At 24.1% G+C, this 25,306-nt stretch overlaps 1 protein-coding gene across 1 annotated transcript; it reads left to right on the top strand.

Moving 5' to 3' along the window:
• The first annotated feature begins 2,398 nt into the window (after nucleotides 1-2,398).
• Nucleotides 2,399-18,490, top strand: LOC112598451 (ABC transporter G family member 23-like). The gene is made up of 15 exons (XM_025344915.1): nucleotides 2,399-2,508; nucleotides 6,090-6,222; nucleotides 6,279-6,433; nucleotides 10,232-10,339; nucleotides 10,400-10,493; nucleotides 13,551-13,685; nucleotides 14,502-14,635; nucleotides 14,716-14,941; nucleotides 15,153-15,318; nucleotides 15,392-15,504; nucleotides 16,115-16,185; nucleotides 16,598-16,686; nucleotides 16,750-16,932; nucleotides 18,043-18,129; nucleotides 18,201-18,490. The coding sequence occupies exons 1-15, from the start codon at nucleotides 2,399-2,401 to the stop codon at nucleotides 18,431-18,433; spliced, it is 2,037 nt and encodes a 678-aa protein (XP_025200700.1). The 3' UTR covers nucleotides 18,434-18,490.
• The last annotated feature ends 6,816 nt before the right edge of the window (nucleotides 18,491-25,306 follow it).

The raw sequence follows: 25,306 nt of genomic DNA, 5'->3' as shown, positions 1-25,306 counted from the left end.
ACGTATCATACATTGTATACATTTTTAATCAACATTTTTACTGCTCCGATTATTTTTTAAGTTCGCTGTAATTTAATATTCTAAAAGTCATATTATGTTAATTTATATAATTCCGGTTTAAAAGAAAAAAAAAACTAAATACAATACAGGTTTTGCGAAAGTTTTGCTATTATGTAATTGTTTTCACTTTGTTATTAAACAAAACAATTATAATTAATATAAATCATATATCAACGTTTTAAAATTTCAAGAAATATGTTAAACTAAATTTTTATTTTAGGATTGAGTACATTTTAGTTAGATTAAATCTTTCAATTAAAATTAGAAATTTAAGAAAATGATTGATATTGGTATTAATAATAAAACCTTAAGTTTATATAATTATTATTGATTATATTATAGCCTTACAAACTGTACAATATGTACTGTTGTCATACGTGCTTAAGTTACTTTCAACTATAAATTAACTTTTTTTTTACTATTTGATTACAAAAAAATATAAGTTTTATTTGAAAAAAAAATACATATGTTTTTTCAAATATTTATAAAAAATTATTGTTGTATTTAAGTAAATTTTTAAAACAGAGATTATTACTTCCGGTTTTAGTAACTTGGGCACGTTTATGTTTTGTATTGTCATATAATGTGAATGATGAATTTTCTTGTACGGATCATTGTTAAATTGTATCGTTATAACAAATAATTGAACAATTATCAAAATATAATTGATTAAAAATAACATTTTTTAACTGAAGTTATGTACTAAAGTATTATACTGAATATTATGTATGCATCTAATAATTAACGTTATATTATATACAATATCACAGGATTCAATTTTTCAGATATGAATAATTTATTCTTAATCTTGTTTTAATTTATACTTTTGGATATTACAATTTACAAGATTACCAGTATTATTGTTTAATTTTGACGTATTAAATCAGTTGTAGTAAATTAAACTTGGTTTTTAGTTATTATTCTACTGTGAATAATTTGAATAAGAAATATATACTGATTTTTAAATTTTAAGACGTCCCATCAAATTTCATGTCTAAATGTTATTCTACAAACATTACTTATACCATCTATTCATTTTTTAAATTTACAAAATTTTAAAATCATTTAGTAATTTTTGATAAAATTCTAGATTTTTAATAAATTATTTTTTATTAAATTATAATAACAAGCTTTTTTTTTATTTTTACTAAGATAATGTATAATACTGTATTCCATTAATCACCTTGTAATTGCATTGGTATTAATCATAACATTAAATGTGCATTACACATGTCCACGCACTCGGTAAATTAGTATACACAACTTGTGGCTTGGATTTTTAGTGACCATTTACTTAAAATATCTTATTTTTTTTTATACATTAGTAGAAATATTTCCACTATCATAATATTCATAAAAACATTTAGGTATATATATTATTATTTGCTCTCTAAAGTAAAAATTATTTTGGCTCAATTAAAAAATAAATTTCCATCAGAAGTTAATTCCTCAGTTAAATTATTTTATGACGTGCCTAATTAATTTTATAATATAATATTATAGTATACTATTATAACTTAAAACTTAGAATCAAGATAATTTCTTTTTGTTTTATTTTTTTATAGTATTATTTAACATAATTTTAATTTTAATGCACAGACATAGATTATTAAACTAATACATTTTTCTATTATACGCGAGTTAAAATGGAGAACTCTCGTTATCGGAAATAATAAGCTTTTGATTCAATAATGTTCAATGCTTATTACACGTCAAAATATTTAAAAATAATTTAAATAAATGATGAAAAAATATTGATAATTAAATACAAATAATTATAGAGTATTAATTATTTTACTTTGATTAAAAATTTTAAACAAGAAAGCAACAAATTTGGCTGTCGGATATAATCAAATAATACTTACTATTATTTTATCGTACTATATCATTCAATTATATAATAATTTTTAAATTTTTATATTTCAATAATTAATCTATAAAAATACAATATATGTCAATATAATATGGTCAAGCACATTTTTTTTCGATGATATTAAGTATAACAGAAGAAAAAAAGCTAGATTTACCATTTTTCAAGGATGTCAAGATTTATTCTTACCATCAATATTTTTCAGATGCAAAGATTCCACTTCTTTTTCACGTTCTCCGTATGTTGAAGGCAATGTAGATGCTTGCATGAACAAACAACGTTCGTAATATAGATTATTAATAAACAGTCAGTGGCCGATATAAGTTACAAAGCCTAAGAAATTAAGATTACATTTTTTCTTATTAAAAAAACTTCTGTGAATGTATTGATTTACTTTATCTTGCTTATTGTTATAACTTTTATACATTTTAAAACTAAAATATAATTTGAAAAACAACAAAATTAAACATGATAGACGAAGAAATCCAATTAGAAGTAAAAGTAATAGATGCATTTAAGAGTTATGGAGATCATCGTGTATTTAATGGTTTGAATATGAATGTGTCTTCAGGTTCTATGTAAGTTATTATATTTCAGTAATAATTATTGAATTAGTTTTGAATCATTTATTATATGTAAATTATGTCTATTTTTTGGTATTATTAACAAAGCAATGAATGTACTGATTTCACATGGTTTTTTTTCTGTATCTGTAAATATTTTTTGTAGCAGTATAAACACTTTGATTTTCTAAAATGGGAATAGTTTTTGATAGAAAATTTGACCTAATTAATAGTAAGTAATTCAATATTTCTAAACAGTTTTAAAATTTAATAAAACAAAAAAAAAAAAAAACTTAAGGAAAAATGGAGATTTTTATTCAAATTCAACTTTTGACAAGATTTTGATTTTTTTGGTGTAACTCAAAACCGTAGTTACTTGTAATTTCAATTAAATGTTAAAATATTGTTTTTTATAAATAATACAATTTTCAAAATATTCCAACTATTTTTATTTTTTTTTTCTAGAAAAATGTATTAAAAATTTAATTAGGTAAAAATACTTAAAAATGTAATATAAAAATAAAATATTAAAAATTTACAGAAAATTTAGTAATTTATAATTTTTTTATTTTTTAACCTACGCATAAAAAAAAATTCAAAAATATACAGATTGTACCTATTTGTAAAGTAATTATTATTGCTCTTCAAACAGTTTTTGATATTTATACTCTTTTTGAGCTATGTATATAGGTTACGTGAAAAAACTTTAGTTTTTCTTTAATAGTTGATAAAAAAATTATTCACTAGATCGAAATTTTTGAAAATATTACAAAATCTCACATAAATTGTTAAATTGTTCTCATATTATAAAAATATTAATAATATATATCCATAATTTTTATTTAAAATTTTCATCAAAACATTAAACAGTAATTATTAATTGTCAACTATTTTTTACTTAAAAATTCATGAAAAATTTTATTTTTACATCTAAGCATTGAACATTTATTACATTGTTTCTTAATAATAGGTAGTTTATACTAAAATCATAAAATTTAAAAAATATAATATACAAAAATTATTTACTATAGACATTTGAAGTTAAAAGTTGGAGAAAATTACTAAATTAAACGATAAATAATAATTTTAATTAATTTGTTATAATTTCATAATATTATTCGTGGAAACATATTATTATTTTTTTTTTTTTTTTTTTTTTGTATTTTATATTATTATGAATTCTATTTGTACTATTTTACGGTATTTACAAAAATATTTTATTACATTTTGAATTATAATATTTGATATCATATATTATATTATATACGTTATTCTAATAACTAAATACCAAATAATAAATCCAAAATTTAATAAAAAATGTATTTTAGCCTACCGTAATATTAAGAGTGAATTAAATTACTTAAATAGCTATATCTATAAAAAAAAAATACATAATAATGGAATATAGTTTTTGATACACGCTGTTAAATCGTCTACACTCAGAATCATTTCTCGTATACTATGATAAATTAATGTATACTTACAGTTAAAATTATTTTTTTTTGTGAATAAGTTTTAAATTTTCATTCAACTTTTGACTGTGAAAATAACGTTGTACTCTGTTTTCAATCGTAATGAATGAAGTGAAAAGCAATCTTCATATAGAGTTCATTTTCATGTGTTTCCATGTCGATTAAAATCATCTTCATTTTTTTAATACAATAATTACAATTATGATAAATAATCTTAATAGTTTAATAGCACAAAAATAATACCTACATGTTTAAAAACTATGTGAAATATTTTAATGTTTAATACGATAAAGGAATTAATTTAAAGAAAACGTGAAAACACACCCGATTGGTAACAGGAAGCTGTACACGTCACCGCCGTAAGTAGGATCTTATGACGTCACGCATAACTTTATAGCTATAAGAACTTGAAAAGTATTTTAACATAGAAAATTTTTATTACTACAATAATTTTAGTCAGATTTTTTGCGAGTTTTTAAATAAAAATTATTTTGAGTGTTTCATAATTCTTTAAATAATATGTATAATAATAATTAACATTTTAACTTTAATTGCTTTTAAAAAATATTGCACCCATGCATCTTTATTATATTTAAATAGCTGTAATATTCTTGTAATAGATTTTCAAGTATTATAAAGTTTCAAAATATTTTTATCAACAATAATTGAAAAAAAAACAAGATATGACTTTTTGGTAAATTTTTTTTTATTAGTAAAAAAAATTACCAGAAACTTTGTATTCAATTGTCAAATTGTTTTAAAAATTCTCATACAAAAAGCTTATAAAAAATACTATGAGTGTGAAATGTTCATATTTTTTAAAAACCATAATATTACAAATAACTTGTAGGGTCCTAATATTCAATTTTCAAGGTTTTTTACTGAGTAAATAATAGTTAAAAATATTTTTATTTTTTTTAAACTAACAATTTCTTATATCCTTAAATAAATCAAAAAGAAACAAAATGTTTTAAAATGTTTATAATACATATAAAATATCGGTATCAAAATTTAGCAAACATTATAAGTATCTATAGTAATTCGTTATTTAATCATACCAAAAGTAAAAACAAAAAGTTGATCGAAAATTGATTTTGTGTAAAAATACTAGTAGAAAATAAAATACTCAATCGATTTTTATCAGTAAAATCAGAATATTTACCAACTCTCGATAATTAACTTATTTAAAACGTTTTTTAGCTTACTTGGTATACTAGAATGATATCTTAACAAAGCGTAAAGGCAAATAAACAGCTATGATAAATATTTAATTCTAATAAACCCATTATTTAATATAACAAAACAAGTAGGTACCTATAATATTCCGTTCAAACTAAATTAATGTTTTTGTTAGAAGAAGAAATTATTTAAATATTTATCAAATTAATTTAAATTTTGAAATAATAGATTTTGCAACGGTAGAGTTATTACTATAATTATGTCTTTACCATATTAAACGTAAAACTTTGATACAAATATCAATTGCGTGATAGTTACTACGACAAACAAATATTGGCAATAATTTAGTTTAGTAAGTATACTCGAAGGGTAACTTCTTTTTAGTTTTTTTATTAAATGGTATAAGTGAACGTTTACCTTTATTTTACTAAAAATATTGTTAAAAAACAAAATTGTGTATATCTAAAAGAATATTAAAATATGTGTAAACTTTTTGCATGAATATTTATAATATTATTACCACTTATTTATTGTAAATATCTGTAGGTATAAATAATACAAAATATTGCACCTACCAAATAAATTCATCTTGTGATTTCATACTCAAGCGCAAAACTTAGTTAAACTAAGATTAATTAAAAGTATTTGGTATAATACTTGAGGTTACCTTGATATTTTAAATTGTTTACATAAAATGATTTGTAATCTTTTTAGAATAACAGCGGTAATTACGTACTATTCACTACTTTTATGATTAAATATTTATGTTAAATTAAATTCTGAAAAATATTTCAAACACTTTTGTATGTAAACAAAAATAATACTTACTCTATGACGAGGTACTGTATAGCAAAGCGGTTATCTACTTTTACTCTTTTCAGTTTTTAATGAAATAATGATGAAATTATTATTTTTAATATACATATGTATTTATTTTTTTTACAGCTATAGCCTTTTGGGACCAAGTGGTTGTGGTAAATCGACACTTCTCCAATGTTTAATGGGATTAAAAGAATTGAATTCAGGAAGCATTGAGTTAAAGGTTGAAGATTTAAAGTCCGTTGGATATATGCCTCAAGTAAATATAGAATTGATAGAAATAAATCATTGATTTTAACATTTATAATTTTGAAGGATCTATGTTTGGAAAGCACTCTGACAATAAAAGAAACATTTGAATATTATGGAACACTTTATGCCATGAAAAAAAATAAAATTAAGAGAAAAATTGATGAGATTAATGCATTCTTACAGTTACCGAATTTAAATAGTTTAGTTAAAGATATAAGGTAAGGTATACTCCATACCCATTAGTTGCGTTTTTTATATAATGTTGGAGAATTATTTATCATTACATTTTTTAAAATATGTTTATAATATTGAACATGACCATAATATTAGTTTCATTAATGTTAGCAATATTATTTGCAGTATACGATTATGATATTTGTATTTTAGTAGAGATAATGTTTAGAAGATAATACTATTTCATCAAGTACAATCTAAGAATTAACTATTTAAAATTTTGATTAATATTAAATTAGTTTTTATTTTGATTGCAATAAAGTTCTTATAAATAGACGTTTTCAGTATTTTTAATGAAGTGAGATAGAAAAATTGAGTTAACCATAAAGTCATAGTCTCATAAATGGCATAAATCTAGAATAATGATAATATAATACAAAAAAAACATACATTAAATTACTAACACGTATTTAATGTAAATAACTTATTATTTAAAAATTTCTTATTAAACAAACGTATACAATATGTGTGACATTATTTTTGGAAATTTATTATTTTATATTTGTTTCCAGTTTTATCAGCTATGTATATTCTTATTTAAAAAAATAGCAATATGAATAACAAATTCAAAGTAAAATGTAACACGTTCTATATGTCCTATATGTTTATTATTCGATTTTGTTAAAAAGTAATTTAAATACCCGAATTATTAAAAATCTAAATATAAAATAATTTAATATATAATATTTTATAAGTAGTAAGTCGTATCAAATAGTATAAATATCTGAATATGCTATTAATTTTTCAAAAGTATGCAGGTATTAAAAAAGCATCAACAATTTTACAGAAAAATTTAAAAACTGGTAACTTTAAAAATAAAATACATAAAAATATAAAAGTACTGAATAGAAAAACAAACAAACGACAAGATAACAAACCACTAAAGTTGTAGTTACCATATTATATCATACTATAGTAGAAAACCATAATCTGCAAATCGTTACCTATTTTATATAATTTAGTACAACATTTTATAAAATAAATTTAAGCTTTTAAAGACCACGAAGTTCAATCTGTGGAACATCCATATTTATGATTATTATATTATTTTCTTATAACTAGGACATTAAAATTATGGTATTAAAAATTCACTAAATGGATAGTATTTTTTCATTAAAATATATTAAAAATTGTTCTTAAAATTATGAAAATTGAATTAAAAAAAATATATATATTATATAACTATTAATTAATAATAATAATAAAAAAAAAATTAAATACAAATATTGCTTACATCATTGCGTTGTATAACAAATAATTTGTTTAAGTTATCAAAATTAAATGACCGTCTGTTATCGCTTAATAAATTCTTATATCGGGAAAAATTACTTTCTACATCGGTAGTTGTAATTGTAAGTGTGTACTTGAAGTAAGTTAGATTATTGCTGGTTAAGTCTTCTGGGAATTTCTCCATTGATTATTTTTCTCCACTCAAAATTTTGGAAATAAGTACAATTTTTTGAAACCTATCATTTTTTTGTAAAATACTTTTGAATTTCTAGTTTATTAAAATTCTATTTTTTCCTGGATTTTTTATATTTTAGTTTCAATTTTCTCAACTGTAGATAAAGCTTCGATTAATGGAGCATGTATGATTTCAAGCTTAGTAATTTTTGCTGACATGAAACTATAATTGGAATGAATAAATACTAAATTGGTTTTCATTGTATTATCTAAAATGAGATGTTTAGCTTTTTTAATAGAAATAGCATCATTTAAACTTAATAACTATATTAATTTTTTACTTCTTCAAAATGTTCAAAATAGTAAGATGCAGCATTTATTTATGTTCCCCATTGGGTTATTATGGGCTGAGTGGGTAAATTAATACCCAGAGCTTCTTCTTTAAACTGTAAAATACGGAAGGTGTCTTTAAAAATATTTGTTTTACTTTAACGATAAGCTTGTCAATTTTTGGAAAATTACTACTTACGTTTTCTACAATTCTATGAGTACTGTGAGCTAAAAAAGTTATGTGAACCGTTTTTTGAGTACTGTAATTATGGAAGCTACTTTTACCATATAAGGGGCTAAGTTAGATAAAAACGGCAAGACGGCGATATGGTGTATTCTATTCGGCCATAAAATAAACATGGATTTTTGAAGAAGTTTAACTATTGTGATTAGATTTTTTCAAGAATTTTGGTTGTAAGTAAAAATATCTTACCAAGTTGATCAAATTCTAAGATTACAATTACGACGTTAGTTTAAAATATCCATTCGTGCCTGTTGACTTATTAATGAATACTCTTATTTTTACCAATTTCTGATAATTTCAACTACGTTTTCGTAGCAATCATTAACACGTGTTGCATATAATTTAGTGACAGTTGGAATTTATTTACCCGTGCACTTTTCCAAAAATGGCTGGAAATGTATTTTACTAATTTTATGCAACGGAATATTACTTGAAATCGACGTTTTTCATAGATCAATTTTATATAGATTTCATTTTTTTATACTTGAAAAAAAGTTATTGAATTTTTGAATATGTGCTATAAGTTTTCTTATTTACTGAAATAGAATGTTTATCAATTAAGATGTTGCGTCATAATATATCGTATACTAACACATACTTTCACTACATATTATTGAAAGAAAAAAAATAGGATTTCCAAATTCAGACATATAATTTTTCAATAATGCTGATTTACTCTTTAGGTTTAATTTTCGGAGTTTTAATGAACGAATTGACGTGACAAAGACCATAACAAACCATTAAATCGATTAAAATTTATAACGATATCAGTACCTACTTTTAAACATAACTAACTGATGACTGTAGAAATTAATGGTAAATAAATATTTATAAATAGCTTAATAAATACTATAAATTTTTTCACTGCTACGTTGACTTAATTTTCATTTTATATATCAAAATGTTAAATAATCTTAAAATTATACGAAAATAATAAAAAAATAGTTAAAATTTAACTAAAAGAAAAAAAGAAAAAATTTAATTTATTGTGATAAAATTATTTTAGCTTAAATTTACAGTTAAACGAAACATATTTTAACCTTGCTTAGCAATTTCAAAAAACATGCAAATGCAAAAATTTACTTATAACATTGTTTATATTTGTTCATAAAAAACAATTTTTTGTAAATTTTGTTGCGTATAATCTATAGTTACAATAACTAAAATAAAATTAGAACTTATTTTATAGTTTTATTGATTTTATTTAAATGGCATAATATTATAGGCAGTATGTACCTATATTATATTTTCCAGTTATCATTACAATAAATAATATGAAAACTAAATATTTAAGTTCTAATGAATATCTTATTCTCATAAAGCTTCTCAGTTATAAAATCAAGAAGAGTAATTTAAATTTCAAAGCAATTTAATTATACTGTTATATGTGTATGTTAAATCTTGAAAATAATCATGAACTAAAATAAAATGCATATGTGAATCATCCTATAGTGGTTGAAAAACAAATAAAAAAAAAACCCTTTGAATATTAAAGAATGTATTTGTTTAAATTGTATTTAAATCGCTCAAGTAGTTTCTAATATTAGCCGTTAGTAACTAGCGTTCGTTACAGTAACGGGTTTTTATTTATTTGCATGCAATTTATACAGTCATGCATGTTCTGTTTTTAAATGTTTACCCATGAATATATACAATTTATAAGTTTGAATACAAAAACGAATATTTTAATTTTTTTAATTTTTTTTTTTAGTTTATCTAAAATGGTTATGTTTTCTCATATTATCTTATTACTTTAATAATATAGGATATGATTTAGTTATTTTAATTTTTACATATTTTCTAGCGGTGGCCAAAGTAGAAGAGTATCTCTTGGTGTTTGCTTATTCCATAATCCTAAGCTTGTTATACTGGATGAACCTACAGTTGGAATTGATCCTTTAATGAAACAAGAGTAACTCATTTAATGACAAATAAGTTGAATTTAATATTAATAATTTAAAATATATTGTAGAATTTGGAATGAGCTTACAAAAATGGTTGAACAACAACAGAAAACCATCATAATAACTACTCATTATATCGAAGAAGCCAATTCAGCCAATCGTGTAAGTCCTTATTTTTGTTAATTTTTTTATATTTAAATAATTTCGAAGATTCAAATATATCATGTATTATTCACTTAATTTAAATGTTTAAGTGTAGCATATATTATCAAACTTGGTATCGTACACTAATACACGACAATTCAATATCGTTTGTAAACTAACATATCAGAGATATGGGTTTGATTTATGTTGTTATGTTTTCTGTTAACTTGGGTTAATCTAATATAAAAACTCTAGATAGGTTAAATTTAACCGAATCATTTTATATGAAATATTTAATACTCTAACAAATAATTTCATAGTTAAAAAAAAATTACATTCCCTCACACACACACACACACACACACACACAGATATATATAAACCTATTTTATTTGTTAATAATATAATAATTTAATAAAAAGTAGAATACACTAGTACAACTTTGTGATGTATGATCATCTTCTTTGAACAAACTTATGGCATTATAAATTTTTATTTAATATTAAATTAATATAAGTGAGTAAAATTTCATATTATTGATCCAAAAATCAAAAATAATACCTACATGTGTTTGTACCTTAATTTTCACGATATTTTAATTTTTGGGAATGTTAGCATTTTTTTATTGTTATATTTTCAATATTTATAACTTATTAAAAATTAAAATAATCAACTTACAAACGTAGATTTTGCTTAATTCATTAAGTTTGATTACAGGTAAATTCACTCTTAAATTAACGCTAATAACAAAAAATTGGTTATATTATACGAAAAATCACTATGTTGTATGTCTCTGTAAAATGGTGACAATACATATGGTATATTTTTATGATTGTATACAATATGATCTTAAGCCCAGCTATTCAACTTAATAATAAAACAGTGTGGTAGCTTAGAAACAAATCTAATTATGATTGATATGCTATTAGAAAAATTATGATTATGAACTAGATTTGTATGCAATAAAAATTTATAAAATATACAAATTCATATCATAAATATCAATATGCAAAAAATAAAACATATCATATTTATATACCTATAAAACCTATAAAGAAGTTATTAAAAAAAAAAAAAAAAAAAAATGCGAAAACAATAAGTATTTTTTTACGTCATTGTGTTTAAAACAAGTTTATAATATTTTATAAAATTCAAAGTATTATTATTTTTATGAAATACTATTTGTATAAATTATTAATATTTGACGTACCAACATAGATAAGGTAATAAAATGACGTCGTCGACCAATGGGAGAGAGGATTGACGTCACTTATTAGGAGTTGGGGGATTGACGTCATTTATGAAAACGATTAATTCATGCAGACAAATGTTGTAAAAAACACGTTTTAAATTTAAATGTACAGTTTTCACCGACTATTGACGTCATTTACCTACCAAGATAAGTGGTTAAAAACGATAAAATAAAACATTATTTGTTTTATAACATAATTGGTTTTCTTACTTACTACTTTATGTGATGAAAAAAGAGTTAATTTAAACCAATAAAATAGGTTTACAATATACATTATTTATTAGTACAATCAAGACTACTGTGACATTTATAACTGAAAAACATTGCCGCTGTATTGCAAGCACGTTTTTTAGAGCTATAACCAGTTTTATAGTTTCATTATGATTGAAGTCTTGATTCCTTATCCTATAACATCACGAAGAGATTTTCCTATTTTTATTTTTTTTCACGGCTTTATCTAGTTCTATAATTTTTTGTTACATATAGAAATTTGTACTCTTGTATATTTGTATTTCAACACATCATATTCGGAACCGGATTCAGACGTAAGGTTATTTATTATTTAAAATTAAATAAATATCATCAAATTAAAATTGGTTTATATAATTTATACATGTCATTTTCAAACAAAATAATAACTGTGGCAAGATTAATGTGACTTGGAGTAAGTAACAGCCACAGCTACTAGTTCTCGAATGGATGACCACCCGGACTCGTAGTAGTTTAAAACCTTGCCTTACATGCACGTGTTTGCTATCAACTTTGCAACAACCATAAGAATCGTAAAAACAACCTACCTGTACCAACCTTATCTCAACCCACAGTTCATAACCCCTACAACAGCTAATGGTCCTAGTCACCAGGCTTAATTTCAATAAAAAAAAAAAATAAAATAATAATAATAATAATAATAACTGCAAGTAAATTACGTGGAGAACCTGTCAACATCTGTTATTGGACATGAACAGTTTTACTAACTTTAAGCTTTGAGAACTTTTAGTTAGCCAATCTTAAGATTTTTGATGATTTTTCTTTCAAAAAAATAACCTATTTTTGTCGTCAATCTTTGATTTTTTAATTCTTTTACCTTCAAAAAATACAATAACTTTTTTTGTAAATTAAACATACTAATATAATATAATAATAACCTATATGTTTAGGATTTTCATTAATATGTTCCGAATGATTCAAATAATGTTTTAATATTCTCTTTTGACTTATTTTTTATATTTCATCATAAGGGATCCCTGTTGAAGCTAGTCTTATTCTCGCTGTACAATAGAACATTGCCTCATACAGTCATACGGTGATCTTACAATAGGTATCTGTTATAAATAAAATATTCTAAGTTTTATGAAAAAAAATTAAATTTTTATTAGTTAACAAATTGCTCAATCATTTTGAAATTGCTTATATTTTAATGTCATTGACTAGTCTTTTGATGTATTATCAGCCATCTAAGAGGTTAATATTTTTTCAATATCCCTATTCTCCTTCCATGCACAATTTCAATATCACCAACTCCACATTTTATTTAAATTTGTAATTATAAAATTTACAAGCTGATCATTGTCTGAGTGGAATATAGTAGGTGCACCAATTATTATTTAAATATCTATTCAATATAAAGCGATTTTTTTGGTCCTTTTTGTCTTCAGAGATTTTAAAATCACAAATGACAAATAATGACTGAGTTGAACGCTTAACAGTGAATAGTCTATGATGTTATGTACTAATGATTAAAACTCAATAAAATTACACAAAAAAATTTTACAAACAATTTAAAATCTTTTTTTATTTATTTGTTTTAATTACTGTTATAGATTGGTTTGATGAGAAATGGAGTGCTGGTAGATGAAGGTTCACCTCAAGAAATTATGTTTAAATATACAGCTGAATCGTTGGAATCGGCCTTTTTAATATTATGCTCTGATCAAGATTCAAATGAAGTACCAAAAGTATTTGATATAAATATTCATTATATTTTATAGTTTATAATTTAACAATTTAATGTATTTAATAAAAATCTTGTTTGAATAAATAGGCATTGGGAATTGTATACAAATTATCCATTTTTAAGTGTAATATGATGACTTATACAAATTGTATGTACATAAGCTTTTGTGTAATTGTGCATGTTTTTCAGGAACAATTTTTAGAAATAATTTGGATTTAACAATAGTTTTGATTTAAATCATATATTTTTTTTATTTAATAATATTTAAAAATTTGTTGAAATATATTAATTATTTTGTAATATTCAATAAAAAAAAATCAGAAAAAAGTTCGGAAAAATTAAAAATGAATAAATTTGATGTAAAATAAAGTTTTTAACAAATTAAAATATTAAATGTTTAACATTTTTATCGGACTAAGAAATAACTTGCTACGATAAACATAAATTCGTCAGTTCTAATGTAAAATAAATAATCAGATCTAATGATATTAGAGGAAAACAATAGAATATTTACAAAAAAATATGTACTTAAGGTTTCTATACTTTTGGTTTCTACAATCAATATATACAGTTCTATATTTAATAGTATAAACAATATATCATTATATAGTAAAGTGTATTCAATAATTTATGATGTTTAAGCACTATTATATGTGAAGGTTATATTTACCTATTAATTTAACAGTAAACTAATAAAACATATTAAAATTACTATTTTTCAATTTTTATGCAATTTTATCATCTCTTTTTTATTTTTTTTAACATTTAATTCAAATCAAACTATTTAAAAAATTATTCTATTACTTGTATTGTTTAGATTCTTCCAAAAGCTGTTACAAAATTGCATAGCATTCAATCAAAAAATTTAATTAAACATAGTAAAACAATAGATTTCATGAGAATTAAAGCTTTGCTGAAAAAGAATATAAATGTATTATATCGTGATTACTGGTAAACACGATTTAAGTATAATTTTATAATATTTGAATATAAAAACTATAGTGAATTTGTATATTAAATATGTTGTATAGGTTATTGTTCACCTTGATTATTCTTCCCATTTTCCAATCATTCGTTTTTTGTTCGAGCATCGGAGTAAATTTTAAAGGAATGGAAATAGCAATACAAAATGATGAAATTAGCTTAAATGATTGCAAACACATTTCTTATTTCAATGGATGTATTTTTATTAATGATACAACTCAGTTAATGAGTTGTGCTGTTATACAATATCTTACATCACTAGATTATATATTTGTAAGTACAAAACAAAATATTTAAGAGTTAAATACTTTTATAATTTTTATTATAAACCAATGAGGTTTCAGCATTTAAATAAACAGATTATTTTTTAAATGTTTAAGTAATGGTCTTAACTGTATTCTATTAGAAACATATTTAACCTCACTAAGTAGCTAAGTTGGTATTTAAGATGTCAAATATTAATGTTTAGTATATGATTATTTAGGTTGAAATAAAAGATCGTCATGCTGGAGAAATGTATCTGAACAATGAAAATTGTTTTGCATTTATACATTTTCCTGAGAACTTTACACAAGGTTTGATCAGATATTTTGACACTCCTGATGAATATGATATACAATCGATGTCTTCAATGGATTTTGTCAAACATAGTATGTTTATATATATATATATTCAATTTTTATATTTTTATTGTTGGTTGCATACATCATTTTTTAATTTTAGATGTATTGTTTAAAAATCAAATAATTTTGGATGTAAGAAATGCAATAACTTCTCTATTACAGTATATTTTAAAAAGTTGTTCCAATAATCCAAGAATAGCTGGTTTACCTATGGTAAGTCGACCAATAACTTAGAATTTGAAATGCACTTTTACAATTAAACATATTATATGGTGTTTAGTTTATGGCCATAATAGCCACATTGTTTATTGATTAATATTAAAGCACAGTGTATAAAGATAGATAGCCTAATGTCACGTTAATATTAAGTTTTATTTGGTCTTAAAAAAAAAAAAAAAAATGCTGCAGGAAATATAAAAACGTTAAAATATAATAAAAAATGAAAATTTATATTAAATTAAAGAAAAAGTGTGGCGCCTGATGTAGTGTGGTGGTTGGCCTCAGACACTTAATGTGTTCTGAGATCAAGCATAATCCGTCGTTGCTAGCTCTCAAATGGGTGACCACCCGAGTTCTTAGTGACGAATCCATGGCGCACAAACATATATACACGTGTTCTTACCATACTAACCAAACATTACAAACAAACCTTACACAAAAAAAAACCTACTATTTCTATTTATAGCTAATGGCCTTAGTTTCCTTGCTTAAATAAGATAAATTAAAAAGAAAAAGTTATGAAACAGAAACATTTCTAATTTGTAGTTTTCTAATATTTTGTTTTGATACGTTACTAAAATGTTATTTTTTTTTTTTTTTTTAGGAATTCAATTCATTATATGGAAAAGAAGTAAAAGTTCTTAATCACAGTACATCATCAGTTTTTCTAATAATGTGACTATAATTGTTATTATTAATTATTTTTATAATTCTTTTACCAAAAGTCAGTAATATTCAAAGTTGTAAATTTTTATTTTATTTATTGTTAAAATATTTAAAAATATCTTTAATAAACTCTCATTTATAAATGCATATAAAGTATACATTATATGCGTTATATGAGATTTATAATTTATCAATATTTAAATAAATTATGAGTTAGTCAAAAATAATGTGGAAATTGGTTTAATTATAGAGTTTTTCATAATTTTTTTCTTTGATTTTATAAGAAAGAACGGAAAACACATTTTAATTGTACAAAAAAAAAAAAAAATGTTATTTATCACTTTTAAAAGTTATTATTATTATTATTATTATCAAGACATAATAGATTCATGGACATGGTTTTTTTTTTTTTTTTTTTTAGGTGTACATTTTATTTTAGTAGTATTTATTCAGTGAGCATTATGCTTTCAGAAAAAATGGATGGAATCCTTAGTCGATCGATGTTTGCAGGTATTTTAATAATATTATTTTAACATCAGGAATAGTTAAAATTTCAAATGAATTTTATTACAGGAGTTACAGTATTAGAATTGCTCATTTCAATGTTTTGTATTTCCAACCTTTTAATTTTGGGTCATTCGGCTACCATTTTTATTATCACATACGTATTTTATTCGAACCCCATTTACTTATCTAGTGGTTTATTCGTGTATGCCATGTTGATAACAATTATGTCATGGATAGGATTTCTATTTGGTATGTATAAAGTAAAATTATTTATTTATTTATGATATTATGTTTTAAAAACTATTAATTTTTATTCACGTTAATGAGACATATATAATAATTAATATGTCACACGACGATACTGAAATACTGCATTCTAATCACAATATTACTAAAACAAAATATTAGCATTTCACATTTTTCTTTCAAATATTAATTCTATCTATCAAAGTTTAACTATTTACAACTAAATAAAAATTTCAACTAATGACCCTTGTTATTGAAGCTTAAAATTAATTTTGAAAAATGAATAAATAAATAAAAATGTGTTTTAAAATCTATTAGTATTAAATAAAATCAAAATATTTATTCGTAATTAAACTATTTATATACATATATATATATATATAAATAATAAATATATTATATTTACATAGGTATTTACTAAGAATATAAATTATAATGTTAAATCTGTGAAAAAATATTAACAGTAGGTATAATTTGTTACAGTATTCCAAATCAAAAATACGAGTGATTGATAAAATAAATTCACTAGTGACAACAGTTCTTATCTAAAAAAACTTATTAAAACTATTTTGCAAATGTGATAAAAATGCTATTAACGTATGTGTTTTTAGGCCGGATAAAAATATTTTTGGTTCGTAGTCGTGGTTGATTTTTTGTTATAACGACGAAACATTATACTAGTAATTTTGCGTTACAGTATTTGGGATTCCTCTATATCTAGTAACTGTAACATTATACTTGTATAATTACGTTATCATATTAATCACCTTATTTATACTTTTTTTATTTAATCACAATTTTAAAAACATCTATAATTTAATATATTTTCCGTATATTGGAGAAAATATCAAGTACTAAATCATGTTTTTATTTTAGAATACTTTTACTTGATTACTGAATTGAAATAACTAAACAACTAAAACAAACATGCTGTTAATTTTTTTCAAATACAATTTATTTATTAATTTATTAAACACTATACACATTTCATAATGCATACTTAGTTTAAAATTTTACTTTTTTAATAATATTTTAATAATCTCATTATACACAACAAAAAAAAAAGAAAAGAAACTATCAAAAAGTAAATAATTTTTTTTCGTGGTAAAATAGGTTTACTTGCCGCTGGAATAACACCAACTAAAGCTAGTGGTGTTAGCCTAATGAATGGATGTGCTCTATCTCAAATGCTATTATCAGGTAAAGAATCAAATCTTGTTGTCATCATAAAATAATAAAAATGTAAATAGTATTATTTCTATTCTTTATAGGCATATTATGGCCAGTTGAAGGACAATCACACTTCTTAAGACCAGTATCTGAGTTACTGCCTATGCGATTAGCCGGAAATGCAATGAACGACATATCATTGAAAGGTTGGACGTTTGATCATCCATCAATCATAAAGGGCACCTCAGCGACATTTGCACATGTGATATTATTAATATTACTTTTAATTGGTCTAAGTAAAGTTAAAAAAGACATGTGGGTTATACATAAATAAAATCTTTAGACTTCAATAAATATTTTTGTTATATTCATCCTTGAGATATTTATTATTAAATATTAGATAATGATAAGATATTTCAATAATGGACTATTTGATTCGTATTATATTAATTTGTTAAGTTTCCATAAGATACTCGAGAATATTGTGTTGGAAGAAGATAATATTTGGCATGTGTGTGTTTATGATTTAATCAGTTGTTAAGTTATTAAATTAGCATTTAAATGTTGTTATTTTTTTTATTTATATTTGTAATACATGTATAATATACGCCACTAATATGTTTAGTTTTTTCCAATAGTATTTAAATGTGCCGCTACCTTGAAATGTATAGATATCATTGTCTTTAAAAAGTCAAAATGTCACGGTAGTATATCTATACATAAATCATACTTAGCTATACATAAATCATACTTAGCTATTTAATTTTTCTTCTCGTAATAAAATAAAATTAGTTGCATTATTAATTTATTGTAAAATAAATTACTGTAGGTACTCGTAATAGCAATATAAATATATCATACATTATACTTAGTAATAAAGGCTGTCAGACTTTCTTCGCTCAGAATCATTTTTAATGTGCAATGTTTTATCAGTGAATTTAAATTTAACACGCACACATTATGATTTTTTTACTTAATTACAAGGTATAAGTATACCTACTATATAACATTAAAATTATTACGATTAAGCGGCTTTCTGCTTTACTTGTTTTTTTGTTGTTGTTTAATTCAATAAATATAATCAATAATTATTGACTCTTAGCAATCTTGATTTCTTATGACATATTTTGGTATATATAGTTTTTTTTTTTAAACTCACAAAAAAATAATTTGAAAAATGCCATTAAAAAAATATAACGTATATTTATTTCAACTAAAAAAAAAATAAATATCAACAAATTTCAATTAATTTAGAATAGACAATGATGATCTATATTTAACGGTTGACAATGGAAACCCAACACAAAATTATTTGATCTATAATCTATGGATAACGTACGCGTTTTAAAATCGTTTGTATTTTTGAACAAATAATTCTCACTGATAATTTATGTTACCTACTTGTCAACCAGTCATTTACTATTACAAGTATAGTACAGTCCCAAAATTTAAAATATGAATACTCAATTTTCATATTAGTATATAATTCTATTCGTTTATTGAACTGATAATAATTGCAAAACATACAATTTTACACTGTTTGTAAAGATATATACGAATAGTTTTTTTACCTATCTCAGAATTTTGATTAGTGTTACAATCAACTTCTGAAGTATCTTAGTTACACCAAACTGTCTATAAAAACATAATACTGTGAAAAGTGGTTTTTTTTTTTTTTTTTTTTGATAGACTATTATATATTATTTTATTAAAATAGTGGTGGTTATGTGCAGGGGTTATACTAACTAATATATTGAATCAAGTGACCGGTATTTGGTGACTTTTAAATCTGGTTTTTTTATATATTACGTCATCAAATCTATCTAAACAGTCATAATAAAATATTTAACAATGACAATGAATAGTAACTTTAAATGTCTACGTAATATCTTGTGTTCGTTTTACAGATGGTCAAATTTATAAAGTGCCATTACGGATTCTTTTCTATAAGTAAATTTGTATACTAGTAAAATTAATGATCATCTATTTTTAACAATATTATTATCAACAATAATTACAGCCATTGCGCTTGCTCTTCAACTAGATTTACACCCATGATATAAATTTGTAGTATTTTTGTTGTAATCATTTTTATTTTTTCAATAACATTATTATCATTTCTATTATTTTCGTGTTGTGATCGTATATTGTATTTTATTTCACGAATAAAATAAGACTTAACAATCCGATATTATTTTTCAATAAAAATGCCATCGGTTGTATTAGTGGTATTATTCTCTTTGTGTTTTATTTTTTTTTTTTTTTTTTTTTTTGGCTTCTCTTAAGTTCCTGCTAGTATACAATCTCTTAAGAAAAGCAATACGACGAAGAGAGTGTGTGGAAAAAAAAGTTGTAAGAACAACGCTTTTATACGATTTTAAAGCCATAAATGTCGGTTGGGACAGAGAAACAACCGGTGTGCCGTGCCAAGATAGGAGGTCGCGTGTCGTGCTCGGTTTACTGACAACTAAGCGTTTATATAGCTGTCGGATACTTGTTTGCGATACGGCCAGGAGGAAAAAATATAACAAATATCTGGATGGCCTAATGGTTAACTTGGCAATGATATCCATCTTCCGTTGTTTTCAAAAGAGAAAAATATATATTACGAAATGTGTATAAATACACACAGGTATAATATATACACACATATATATTATATACATTATAAATATAAAGGTACATGGCATTTTTTTCTTTTAATTCGCTTTCCGATTGCTCTCAGTCGTAATCGCTTACAAAGGTTTAAACACCACGGTGAGGGATGAAAGACGTTGAAAACATTTAATGCAAGGATCTATAAACGACGAGATAAGTATTACATCTCGATGTATCGAATTGAACGTTTCTTGACAACAAAAAATTCACATATAACCACATGATCCGCGATAAAAGATATAATTTTATATTACAAGTATGCGCATTAGACAATTTCGATGTAAATGTAAAATATTCCTTCGTAAAAATTAATTGTTCGGCTCTGACTTGTTACAGCCATTATTATTATTATAATAAATTATGATACATTGAAACTATAATCGCTTTTACGATATTATACAGTAGCTATAGCCTATAATGTATATTATGAATATGATACATTTATTTAGCTTCAGCTTGCATCATATTTTAAAGAAAAATATTTTTTTTTTTAAAACGTCTTAGGTTTTTATTTTCCTATGAATTACTATGATTACAAGTATAATAATAATTAATAATATTACATTAGTTAAAAAAATCGATTTCATCGTACTGTGTATAGTTTAATGGATACGAAGCTTATAGAAATATTAATCAAAATTAAATGTTAAAAAAAATAATAATATACGAAAATTTAATAATACTCTAAAATCGTTTCACAATTATATTGTAAAAAAAAAATTTTGAAAAAAACGTAATTTAATTCAAACTTAACAATAATAATTCAATTGCTCAAAGAAATATAATGTCAATTATATCAGATGATCGAAACGATGTTAATGGTTAGAGGTTATTATATATAAACCTCTTATTAACTGTAATATACTAATCCAACTCAGTATAAAATATGTCTATAAAATTGGATGATATATCGAAAAGTACAATTTGTATTAATATTACATTAAAACGTTATAAGTAGCCATGGTGAGTATATAATGTAGATAATACAAGTAATTTAATTACATCGCAAATAACATTAGTGCAAATATTTTACTGTATGAAAATTATATAGATCATAGATATTTGTTTGAATATTGTAAGTCGTATACGGTATAAAATACGAATATAACTTTTTTTTCGTCATGTGAGATCAATTTATCTTGGAAATTAAATATAAGATTTAATTTCATTCTTGTTACAGTAGTTAAATTATAAAAAATTCTAAAACACCATTTTTTTTATAAGTATTTAAATTTCAAATTTTGAAGAAATTCGTCAACATGTTCTAATTATTGTGTATGTAAATATTTATAAAATGTAATATAATAGTTTCCACATCGTTTCAGTGAAAATTCATATATAATTGACATATTTTCATTAAAAAATGTTTGATATTTATTTTAGTATTATAGTTACAGATTGATTTAAGATTTTCATACTACGAACCTATTTACGCATTTTATACATATAGTTCAATGGTATGTCGGAATCTATGTTCAAGTTAATAACGACCAGAATACTATGGATAACCGATAGGAAGTAGTTCCATGTAATGTTTGTGATTCATTTTTTGTAGAAATTTATTTTATCTACCATGTTATTAAAATTAAAATAAATTATTAGGCTAACACTGCTAATACTACTTGAAGACGTATAATAGAATATAGTCGTTAAATCCGTCGAAATAAAATCCTAATATATGCAGTGTAGTATGACATGTGTCAATGTTTATCGGCCCCAAACTGCAAGTTCGTGCCAAAAACCGATTAAAATATTCAATACCCGGCGAATTACAGTATTATAACATATATCGACGTATTCATAATCCATAGGTAGAGGTGACTTATAACCATAACGATTTACGATATTTTATGGACTGGACCATATTTCGCGTGTACGATACGGTTTCGTTTCGGGCGCAACGCATCCGGTTTACACGCGCGGTTCGCTAACAACGAACGGCTTATATCCGCTGCAATAGTACCGCGTACATAATAATGATGATAATAATAACAATAATACAAACAACAAAAACACACCACTTTCGCGTAAATAGTATTAGTATACGGTAGGTAAGTACAACGTTTTAAACGCGTAATAACAATATAATGTACCCAAACGACCGGGTGTATTATATACTAAATACCCGACCACAACCGTCTGCTATCCACCGCGCTGGTTTGCCCTCACGTGGTCGTATAATAATAACGATAATAATAGTAATGATAATGATAATAATAATAATATACAATAAAAACGCGGCAGTCATGATGGTCGCGGATTTCATGGATTTTTTACTGTGGAGAACTCGTTGCGCGTATTTTCGTATAATTACACCGCTTCTTTTTATTATAATTAAACTCTCCGCGCACGGACTCGAACAAAATTTTGAATAGCGATTTATATCATTACACTGCACTCGCGGTTTAATTAATCGGGTACGCCGCGAGATGCGTTTAATTTAATATTATACTATGTTGAATTGTATCAATGAAGACGTTGAATCAGAAAAAAAAATTGAATAAAACAAAAACGCCTTTTTCTTCTACGGTGACTAGGTCATTGTTTTGGTCGCTCGGGAATATAATATTATCACTAGACAGTAATTTTTTGGTTTGTAATTCAAACGAATGGTTTAAAACAATTGTTCAGTTTTTTTAAAACATGTATTAATAATTAAAAAAAACGACCTGATTTAGTGATTAAAAAACCACATATTATCATAACGGTATTGTGTGAAACACGCTCTACAATCGTTACATCGTATTAGCATTACATAGTGACACATTAAACGTACTCGAGAGATGATTTTTCTTTTTTTTATAATATTTTATTATGTATTTTTACACGCGCGGTGAAACAACAATAACAATTTCTTCAAACCATCACGACCGCAGAGATAGGAGATACGGTAATAGAACCAAGGCACTATCAATAATACTGATATGAGTAAATAATGGAATAGGTAACACCGACCCCACAGTTGTTTTTAGTTGTGATTGGAAACCTTCGTATCAAACATAACATGCCGCATAGCGTAGTACACGGGTATACAATTGTATAGAACATCAATAAAATCAATAGTTTAAATCAAATAACTAAATATAAGTCTAACTTTGAAGTTAAAGTCTGTATGTATTGTTTATTTTCTACATACTTATATCCTTTGAATAATACTGTATCATACTCGCGCGCGCGTATAGAGAGTTTATCCCTTTGAACTTTACTTGGAAACGAAATAACATAAAAAAAAAAAAAACAAACAAACAAAACTGATTGGTCTATACGATAACGAAATCTGCACCAAACACGTAAAACATTTGTGTTTTCGTAAATATTTCTCATCACATTATTCACATTTGGGCTATCGCTTAGAGCTTTCAGATCATTTAGCGTGGAATCGACTTTTTAACCGTCATTTGTATTGTATTGTACGGTATAATCATTGGTACTCTACAGTCTTAAATAATGTGCTTAATAAAAATATATTAAAATGTCTATACTTATAGGTACACTTCTAAACTATTAATCATTAATTTGTCATAGCTGAGAAACTTGGTAACTATAATTTATGGTAAACTTCAAGCTAGCCATATAATTGTTTTTAGATATGTGGAAGGGAGATAGATTACAACGTTTGCACAGGTAAAACACAAGTTGAATAATTTTTAAGTTTAATATCTACACAGAACTCGCATGTATTACAGTTTTCAACGAACAGCAGAATATAAATGGGTGTTTAAAATAGTACATCGTTCTGTAATTAAAAAAAAAGAAGAAAAATCGTTAATAAAGTAATTTAATTTTTAACGGTTTCCTTCAGACTAAACAAAAGCCATTATAATATATACTGCAAATAATAATAATCGTAAACATGCCGCACCGTCGCGACTCTTGACACAATACAACACCGCCGTAGCCTATGAGTGCTGTTAATGATTTACGACAGATGCTTGCATTGTTCGCGAAACACACCTAACCTGTCTCGACGACTAAAGCGTAAAAACACCAGCCCAGAAACATATATACTTCAGCGACAAAATATAGCCAGATAATCCGCCACTTTCAGAATCGGTGTGGGATGAAACATTTTTTTCGGCCCGGTTGAAAAACTGTTCAAGTCCTTAGACGTTTTCGTAGTTTTATAAAAGCTTTTGATGGTTCCTGTTAAAATTGAGGAAAAATACCATCGAAAATATTGAATACAAAAAAAATATATATATATATTATATATATATATAGTAAATATATAAACGAAAATCACAGTTTATTGACAAATATCCATCGCGTCCTACGATTTCTTTGGACACGACGATTTTTCAACGCGATAGTCACTCACGACCTGTATTGTTATTAAAGTGACGTGACCAACCCATACCACGGTGCCACCGGCCTGTATTTCTTTCCATCAGTTTCAAACATTTCAAATGTATACTGTGCATTATTGTTTTGCCCTAACCGACAGGAAATTTTTTCCAACACTGCCCTGAAACGTTTTGCAAGTGTATTTTTTTCCGTCTGTGGAGTAGACGTCTGTGCAAGTGATTGCGTGATATTCATAAATTTGAGA

Source organism: Melanaphis sacchari, unplaced genomic scaffold, assembly GCF_002803265.2.
Source record: "Melanaphis sacchari strain LSU unplaced genomic scaffold, SCAv2.0 Contig48_pilon_pilon, whole genome shotgun sequence".
NCBI lineage: Eukaryota > Metazoa > Arthropoda > Insecta > Hemiptera > Aphididae > Melanaphis > Melanaphis sacchari.
The sequence above is the reverse complement of the archived record's forward strand: the minus strand, read 5'-3'. Positions and strand labels throughout refer to the sequence as shown.